The sequence below is a fragment of the Podarcis erhardii genome (assembly GCF_964252035.2).
Source record: "Podarcis erhardii genome assembly, chromosome: 5".
NCBI classification, from domain to species: Eukaryota; Metazoa; Chordata; class Lepidosauria; order Squamata; family Lacertidae; genus Podarcis; species Podarcis erhardii.
In genome coordinates, this window is record NC_138509.1 from 67154936 (window position 1) to 67164936 (window position 10001).

The 10001-nt window shown below is 42.1% G+C and overlaps 1 protein-coding gene, 1 long non-coding RNA gene and 1 pseudogene across 3 annotated transcripts; all 3 read left to right on the plus strand.

The window, feature by feature from the left end:
• Positions 1 to 4338: 4338 nt before the first annotated feature.
• Positions 4339 to 5570, plus strand: LOC309341793 (G-protein coupled receptor 35-like). The gene has a single exon (XM_081861641.1). The coding sequence runs from the start codon at positions 4392 to 4394 to the stop codon at positions 5415 to 5417; it is 1026 nt and encodes a 341-aa protein (XP_081717767.1). The 5' UTR covers positions 4339 to 4391; the 3' UTR covers positions 5418 to 5570.
• Positions 5562 to 6252, plus strand: LOC309342741 (small ribosomal subunit protein mS25 pseudogene; annotated as a pseudogene). The gene has a single exon. The product of its transcript is annotated as a small ribosomal subunit protein mS25 pseudogene (transcript).
• A 524-nt stretch (positions 6253 to 6776) lies between these two features.
• Positions 6777 to 9099, plus strand: LOC309341826. The gene is made up of 2 exons (XR_014156570.1): positions 6777 to 8889; positions 8922 to 9099. It is a non-coding gene; the product is annotated as an uncharacterized lncRNA (long non-coding RNA).
• Positions 9100 to 10001: the final 902 nt, after the last annotated feature.

The following is a 10001-nucleotide window of genomic DNA, read 5'->3' on the forward strand; positions in this document are numbered from 1 at the left end:
AAAACACATATAATACATAAAACAGGCATGCACATACAGAAGTTGTTGTTTTTTTACAATTGAGCATTTAATTTTATGAAATTAATTAAATGATTAAGTATAGAAATACACGGGGTTACATCATACACTTGAGTTTATTATGCCAAGCTTAGACGACTTCTTTGGTGCAACAGTAAATGCAATTAAAGCTAAGCTATAACCCAACAGAGACTCAGTTCCAAGGCATTGTAGTTAGCAGGAAGTCAGCCAACCACACTTCAGAGAAGAAAGCTGTTAAGCACTAGAAGCCTGCAGCTTGCTAACTTCCACTTTGGGATCCTGAGTCTTGGCCAGTATTAAATTGAAGATACCTTTTAAATGCTTGAAAAAATATTTTCTTTCAAGGATTTATTGTCGGCTTTATTTACTTCTCTACTCTTCCTCCAGCTTCGTTATTGCTAGTTCACCACAAAGAATAATAGAATTGTAGAGTTGGGAGCAAGGGGGTAATTTAGGCCAGCCCCCTGCAATGTAGGAAGCTTTCAGCCAACGTGGGGCTTGAACCCACAACCCTCAGATTAAGAATCTCATGCTCTTCTGACTGAGCTATCCGTGAGCCTGTTGCTGTTAGTGGCTACAGAAAAAGGAATAATCACACAGGTGACTGACCTTGGACCACTAGCAGCCAAGCCTCATTTCAAGATTGGGTAAGGGAAAAAGAGAATCTGGAAGAACTTTTCTATTATTATTTATATACAAAAAAGGCCTTGAAGAGAGATGTCTGGAACAGGAAGCAACCCTTACAGTTCACCATTCCTTTTGTGTGGTTGAGACATCATAGGCTGTTGTCATCCACGCAAAAATGTGTGAACAAGTTCTTTTTAAAATACAGTACATGGGTCTGGATTCAACTAGCAGGTCCCACTAGCCACACAAGGCCTTCTGAGAGCCAGTGTGGTGTAGTGGTTAAGAGCGGTAGTCTCCTCTTTTGATTCTGCAGACTGACGTCTCTCTTGCATTTGCGCCATAGCTTACTGGCTGCAGACTGAAGCTGTTCTCTTGCAAAGCTGGGAACCTGCCTGTTAAGTTGTGGGTAAACATATCAGACGACACAGCGATTCTTCAAACAGCTCTTGTTTATTCACAGGCCAGAACAGAACTGAACTGAAGGGTTCAGCCAGCCTGCTTATATAGAGCTCCACTAGAACGCAACAGTAACCATTTTCTATAACTATCCAATCACTGAACGTCACTTTCGATCCCTTATTTGCATATGTGGACCTGAACTATCTACAGTATCCCCCTGCGGGCCCAGGGTGAGAACTTCAGTACATAACACTGCCCATCAGGAGAAAACTGCACACATAGGTAGAATAGAACTTGCTCAGAGCCAGGGGTGCCAACTTCAATAAAATATTGGAGTGGTTCCCTCCCGCATAATCAATCTCATGACATGGTGCGCACACACCATTTGAATGGCAGTGCCCATCAACTTTTAGAGAAACACCCCAAAAAATATTTTATTGGGGGGAAGTCCAAAGTCCCCTTGGCCCCTAGGAGTTGGCTCCTTTGACCGGGACTCTGTGGGTTAGTGGAAGGGAAAGGAAGGGAAATGAATATGGCATGAAATGGGAAGGAGAAATGTCATGGTGAAGCAAGGGGCACTAAATGGAGAAGGAAAATTGGGGGGTCGGGCAGGAGGAGAGGGAAAGCAGGGAAGTCAAAAAGCAAGCAGGATGAACTGGAGGGAATGCAGGGAAGCCAGGAAGCAAGGAGAATATTTTTTATTTATTTCCTTACTTACTTCTTATCTGCCCTTCACCCTAAGGTCCCAGTGCAGCTTTGCAGCATTAAAAACAATATTAAGACAGTTTGGACTAGATGGGCTATTGCTCATGGGTAGGTAAACTAAGGCCCGGGGACTGGATCCAGCCCGCAGACGGTCTGGGAATCAGTGTGTTTTTACATGAGTAGAATGTGTCCTTTTATTTAAAATGCACCACTGGGTTATTTGTGGGGCATAGCAATTAGTTGATTTCCCCCAAAAAAATATGGTCCGGCCCCCCACAAGGTCTGAGGGACAGGGGACTGGCCCCCTGCTGAAAAAGTTTGCTGACCCCTGGGCTATTGGCTTGATCCAGCAGACTGTTCTTATATTCTTAGTGAGATACTGTGCTGTATTTTGCAACAGACCACACGACTTCGAATGCATTTCCTTGACTAAGCATTATTTAACAACAGAAAAACAGCAGATGACTTATTAGTCATGGAAAAAATTGTGTTTGCAGAAAAGCCTATATACACGTAAATAGATAAAGATCTAACTGACAAAGATACAGTCTTAAAAATTTTCCCTCTGTGCCTACGAATTCTGAGAAAACTAACTTCAAAATTAAAATACTAAACTTTTCAAGATATGATTTCAAGACAACTTTTCAAGAGCGGAACAGCTGGTTCACAGGAAAAACAGGCTGTGAGAACAAGATTCTCAAAAGAAGAGGCTGAGTAGCCAGACTTACCACACTGAGTTGAAAAGAAAACAAACCTACGGCAAGGATACTCCAAGCTCAACCAAAAGATCCCAGACTTGTTCAAGTGGACTACTTGGAACTCTTGAGTGGTAAGTTCTGCTGTGTGGAGACATTGTCTTTGTGCGTTTAATCTGATAGTTCTCTCTGCTGCAGCTGATCACCACACAGATTTGCAAAGTCTTTGCTTCCAGGGTTCACATCTGCCTATTTCTTTAACAGCCGCCAGATTAGAAGCAAAGACTGAGTTTACACAGCAGTGGATTGCAGCCTGCCCAAAAGGTTGTCCTCAGGCTTTTCAGCAGGCTAGAATCCACTACTGTCTGTAAACTCAGGCTTTTCTTTCTAATCTAGCAGCTGTTAAAAATATGCAGTTGGGAAGCAAATAGTGTGAAAATCAAAAATATGGGTGGCTTGTTTATCTCCTCCTTTTAATCTCATGATGGGACAATTTTCTCCATTTGTGAGATGGTGAAGTCCTTAAACAAGACTCTGCAAGGTCAACCTTACATATTATTTGTTATGTACATAATTTATATGCTATCTTGTTATTCTAATTTAATTGCTAGATAAGGACAATCACTTTGCGTAGTGGGAATAGAACAGAATATTCTAATAGATGCTCATTCGTTGGTTTCAAAACTGGCAAGCAATGGTTGGCTGCAGTGTTATGGACTAGCTGTAGTTTCCAAACTGTCTGCAGAGTAGCCGAAGTTTGAAGTTACCAGGGCATGGATCATTGTGACTAGTCTCCCTCTGTCTACAGTCAGCACATCAGCCTCAGCGGATACAAAGTCCTTTGTGACACCAAATCTAGTTGAGTTTCAAGAGATTGTCATACAGGACTCCTTGACTACATTATAGTGGCAACGTGACTATAACTGTAAACTGTGTTGGCACTAACTCCATACAGTTAGCTCCAAGTATGATTGCAGACACTTCTGGTTCAGGCTGGTTATCATAGGTGCCAACTCCCTGGGGCCCTTGGTGCCAGAGCACTCACAAAATTCCCTATAAAGGGGCCAGGCACTCACAAATTTCAGTGCCAGAGCCATGCACGCTGTATGGCACCCACAGTCCCGGGTACCTATGGTTGCGGAGCCAAACTGGCACTCCTGCTAGTTATAACCATGCAAGGGGGAAAAAGAGATCTCCAGTTATATTTATAATTGATCAGGACTACATGAGTATCTACTGCTATATGAGGATAAATAATACTGATATGCTTTTATGAGGCTGCTGTCATAATTTATATGACAGTGCTGCTTACATATTTAAATAAGCGTACATATTTAAATAAGCAAAATATTTGGAATGCAAAATTCTGTAGAAGTATGAAAGATTATTATTAACAGCTTGAATGCTGCCATTACATGAATATTACTGTTAATGTTATTTATAAAATTTGCATACTTCCTTTCATCTGTAGATCCCAGGGTGGATCACAGCGTTAAAATACAGTGGTACCTCAGATTAAGTACTTAATTCGTTCTGGAGGCCTGTTCTTAACCTGAAACTGTTCTTAACCTGAAGCACCACTTTAGCTAATGGGGCCTCCCATTGCCACTGTACTGCTACTGCACGATTTCTGTTCTTATCCTGAAGCAAAGTACTTAACCCGAGGTAATATTTCTGGGTTAGCGGAGTCTGTAACCTGAAGCGTATGTAACCCAAGGTATCACTGTACAAGATAAAAACACAAAACACACAATAAAAACGATAACAACCCAATAACCCCACTCCCCACACCCGCTCCCACTAACACATCCCAAAGTGCACAGGATGTTAAACAGCCAAAGGCCCTGTGGAAGAGGAACATTTTTGCCTGGCCAATAAAGGTATATAATAACTATAGCATGTTTCTTTTACAGCACCGGTGTGGAAATGACCCAAGAAGTGCATCAGGAATTGAACTGCAACACCACTAGCAGTCAAGAGATATTTCTCACTCAAGCACTTATTTATATCCCCATTTTCTGCTTTGGAGTCATCCTGAATGCCTTGGCCTTGAAGATATTCTGTTGCACTCTGAGCAAGTGGACTGAAACGAGAGTATACATGACCAACTTAGCCATTGCAGATTTTTTGTTGCTTTTTACTTTGCCTTTCAAGATGGCTTATAAGACAATCAATGTGACTACACTGTGTTTGGCCTTTGAGTCTGCATACTTCATTAACAGGTATATGAGCATCTTCCTTATCACCATCACAGCAGTTGATCGATACATTGCCATAAAATATCCCCTCAAAGCAAGGCATATACGGTCCCCTCTGAAGTCAGCTGTTATCTCTGGGTTTCTCTGGGCCTTGATGATCACCATTGTATATGTAACTAAAAAATTTGAGAAACGAGCTTCATCAGGCACTTGCTTTAGAAGAATTTCCAGAGAACCATCAATGTATGTCTTTGCATCTGTCATTTGGGGATTTTTTATACCATTAACTATTTTTAGTTTCTGTTCCATTCAAATCACAAAGAAACTCGTGAAGAAGAAGAAAACAAACCCATATGAAGAAAAGCGCATCCAGAAAGCAATCAATATCATTTTTGCAAATATGAGCGTATTTGTCATATGCTTCTTACCTATTCATCTTGCATACTTAATTCGGTCCATAGCTGACTTCGCTGAGGCCAGCTGCACTCAGATAGAAAAAATTGACAACTTTACAAACCTTGCAGGAATTATTGCCAACACCAACTGCTGTTTGGATGCCATTTGCTATTACTTTGTGAACAAGGAATTCCAGGAAGCTTCCATGAAACTAAAAACCAAATATCTAACACAACAGAAACAAGGCACTGAAGATCAAGACCTAAAGACTGCATGCCCAGATATACGTAATGGTGACAAGTGCACTACCACTCAAAATGCTGTTTTTTTCTGTCCCCCAAAGTGCTCCAACAAATAATGTGCCATTGTTACTGCTTCAATGCAGCTCTTCTCAATTACTCCTCAATACAGTGGTACCTCGCTCCCACCCAGGTGGGTCTGAGCAAGGAAGTTGTGCCGCCAACTTGTGCCACTGCCCTTGGCTACACGGTGCGTGCGGGGCTGCCGGCTGCCGCCATGCCGCAGGACGCTGCAGTACCTGAGCCAGGGCAACATCATCTTCAAGGATGCCATGAAGGTGATGACGGTGAACTACAACACGAGGGGGCCTCTCAGCAAAGGAGCCAGAAAAATTGTGTTTTTCAACATACCTCAGATTCAGTACAAAAACCCTTGGCTTCAGATTGTGATGTTTAAGAACATGACACCATCGCCATTCTTAAAATTCTATTTAGATACTGGAGAGCAAGTCCTGGTTGATGTGGAAGAGAAGACTAACAAAGAGATCGCAGAACATGTTAAGAAATTTCTTGGTAAAAGCGAGGAGACACCGCAGGGAGAAGCACAAGAGAAAATGAAGCTACGGCATCCCACAACATTTGGCCCCAAAAAGTACCACTTGCGGGAATGTATGTGTGAAATTGGAGGCCAAATTCCCTGCCCTGGTAAAGTGCCATTACCAAAGGAGATGACTGGGAAATATAAAACTGCCATGAAAGAGAGTGCTGCTTCCTAAGCCAACTTTCTACAGTAGGGAGTAAGGCATTCAGACTGACAAGAAAGTGGGCATCTTAACACTGATGACAACACATTGGTCTTTTTACAAACCACCGTTTAAGTAACAGAAAAATATCTGGACTTACTTTAAACGAGTAAGGATAAATCTTTTAAATAAATTCTGGAATTTAAAAAAATTAATACATACAGTGGTACCTCTAGTTAAGAACTTAATTCATTCCGGAGGTCCGTTCTTAACCCGAAACTGTTCTTAACCTGAGGTACCACTTTAGCTAATGGGGCCTCCCGCTGCTGCCGTGCTGCCATCGTGTGATTTCTGTCCTCATCCTGAAGCAAAGTTCTTAACCCAAGGTACTATTTTTGGGTTAGCGGAGTCTGTAACCTGAAGCGTCTGTAACATGAAGCATCTGTAACCTGAGGTACCACTGTACTGATAAAGTTGTGTGACCTCCACCAGCAGGGAATTCATGTGTGGGGTGCAATGTCTCTATACACAGAACACACCGTGCATCTCCCCAGAGGTCCCTCAGATATGGCATTATCCCTGCATAGAAACTTGGTCCATCTTAATAGCCAGTGTGTTTGTAAATAGGCTAGTGGGTCATGAGCTATCTCAAACAAACACAAGGCACTTTGTCTCCAAAGGGTGCCAGCTTGGTTGCAATGCAAGCTGACTGACTCAATCAGCAGGCTCCTGCCTAACTGGTTCCAAAAAACCTTATAAAATCCACATGTCAAGACTGTGGCCTTCATTCTAAGCAACTTGTCTCATGGGGAAAGACTTTGTATCTGCCCTATATTATTTTACTAGCTCTTCTGAAAGGAACTGCCACCCTCTTTCAGAATTGGACCTCTTGTCCCTTGCATTACCAGCAGTAACTGTTATTTTACTCTATCCGAATGCCATGACCAAAGCAATAAGTGAAGGATAAAAAAGGTAAAGGACCGCTGACAGTTAAGTCCAGTCGCAAACGACTCTGGGGTTGCAGCGCTCATCTCGCTGGCCTTCCGATCGGCAAGCCCTAGGCTCAGTGGTTTAAACCACAGCACCACCTGCGCCCCTAGGTGAAGGATAGCAGATGTTTATTATAGCTTGATTACGGACTCAATAAGCAATGATTTCATCCCTCAGAACAACAATTGACAGGCTCTTATAGCAGCCCGTACGCAGAGCTTTCGCCTGTCTCCGTTGATGCATTTCCAAGCCCCTTTAATATGTTGCAAACATTAACATTCTGAGACTAGACTGCAGTGCCGCTTTAAGAAATGGCTACCTTGAAGCCCTACCCCAAGCCGTCCGCATCTAAAAAATGAGCCACCTTTTCAACAGGTGTCCGAACACTAGCTAAGATTTTTTTTTTTTCTTATTCGTTGCATTTGTATACTGTCTTTTTGCCAAGGCACCCAAGGTGGTTTACAGTTTATAAGGACTGAAAAAAAAATGATAGAACAGGCGAGGGAGAAGTCCAAATGGAGAATGCGCTGATGCTGTGTTTGCCTGTGTCCCTCAGTCTCCACTTCCTCCCACAGGGCAGAGGTTGTCCATCTAACTATGTAGAGATTAATTAGTATAGTAAGACCGTACTTTCGCCAAAGGTTGTAGCAAATAACCCTAGCTTACATAGTGGGATGAAGAACCAGCAGTCTGTAGGCTGGAAGTGGCCTATGGAGCCTCCTCAACCAGCATACAACCGGCCCACCCCCATTCCCTCTATGAAGGTTTTAGGCTGAAAAAGCCCCTCCTGGAGTCAATAGGAAGCCATTTGCAAGTTGAATTATGGCACTGGGGAACATTTACAGGGGATTGCAACTGAGGAGGTTGACCACAGTGGTTCAGTTAGGCATGAAAATAGCAGGCCCTCCAAGTGTCTCAGATTTTCCAGGGACAGGCCTGGATTTACAGAAGCCATTCTGGTTTCTGATTTGATTCCAGAATGTCCTGCTTTTCCTTACGATGGTCCTATTTTCACCAGAGAAATGTTGGAAGGTATGGAATTATGTGACCGCCGAACCAAAGAGATAAGTAACTATACAATCTTTAGAAGACATCTGAAGGCAGCCCTGTATGGGGAACTTTTTAAATGTTTAATGTTTTTATACATGTTGGAAGCCGCCCAGAGTGGCTGGGGCAACCCAGTCAGATGGGTGGAGTATAAATAATAAAATTATTATTATTATGAACTAGGACGTCCCTATTTTCACTGGAAAAAATGTTGGAGGGTTTGAAATAGTCGTGTGTGTGTGTGTTAACTGCACTTCAGTTCATAAATGTCCATGCCACAGTATATTTGTCAGTTTTTAAGTTGCCACATACCTCCTCGTTTAGTTGTCATTCAGTGTTTGTGGGAAATTCCACTTTTATTTTTAGCATCACTTGGTTTCAGCTGTACCCACACATTTAACTCTTTGTTCTCTTCAACACTTTGCTCTCAAGAGAAAAATATCACGTTAATAAGGGGATGGAAAACCGATGGCTCACTGAATGTTGTTGGAATACAACTCCGATCACCCCAGACTATAAGCCACGCTAGCTGGGGATGATGGAAGTTGGAGTCCAATAGCTTCCAGAGGACTATAGGTCCTACAACCCATTTTAATTTTATTTGTTAGTTACAGTGGTACCTCAGGTTATGAACTTAATTCGCTCCGGAGGTCTGTTCTTAACCCGAAACCATTCTTAACCTGAGGCGCGCTTTCGCTAATGGGGCCTCCTGCTGCTGCCACACCACCACCGCGCAATTTCCGTTCTCATCCTGGGGCAAAGTTCTCAACCCAAGGTACTACTTTCGGGTTAGCGGAGTTTGTAACCCAAAGTGTTTGTAACCCAAAGCGTTTGTAACCCAAGGTACCACTGTACCTGTCTATCTCCCATACAGCTATTTGCTTGCAACCAAAAAGGGCACGTTATCTAAGCATTATCAATGCATAACTGCAGCTAGGGATTTCTCGTGTACTGTAGCCTTTCTCTTTAATGTTTTAGTTTAAATGTTATTATAAACAATAAACATAAACCTAGCAATAAATATATTTGCTTCTGCTGTTGTAAATCACTTGTTATTTATTTTTTTAAAAACACAAGTTTTTCTGAGAAGTAGAGCATCACTGTCAGCAGCTAACTGCTTGGTGTAAAGTTTTTTGTTTTGTTTTGCACTGGTTTTTTGTTTTGCACTTTGGGGGCACTGTTTACTGAGTAGTTGTGCGACCAGAAATTTGGAAAAGAGGAAACCAGTGGTTCTTTTTACTTTTTCATTTATTCAGGGTAAGGGAGGAAGGAGATTGGTAGCTTGCTAACTAGTATAGTTTCTGAATAATTCTGACTGCAACCAGGAAAAACATTAAAGTTGCTCTACTATGTAATTTTCCACAGAGCATAGCTACAACACCAAATATATGCCTCTCTCTGACAGCATTTACATATCTTCCCCTTCTTCTCACAACTAAGTACCTAGTAGCGGTGGTGAAAAAGTGTACTTTATATTTTGCCACCACTACAACACCACCTTGAATTCACCACAACTCCAAAAGGGTGACATTTAAAAAGAAACACAAACAGGAACTCTGGTCTGCTTGCTTCCCTCTAAAAAGAGGAAATAAAATATGTGGTGAAGAAGTTTACGGTTTGCATGCCAGTTGTTTTTCAACTCGGGTTTTCCTCAGCAGTGAATCATGAAAATGGCACTTGGCTTGTGGGGAGGTGAAATAATGAACTCAACGACCCTATGGGAACCCTTATCTCATTTGCATTCCATTCTATTCAGGGAATAGATTTTAAAAGAACATGTACTAAAAAAGATTCCATATAATTATTAGAACCTCCTTTCTATGATTTGTTCTTAGTCATCCGTTTGAGCACAAACTGGTTGATGTGCACAGGTTTGTATGACACTGAAGATCCTGGTCCAACGGTTACAGTGGTGCCCCGCAA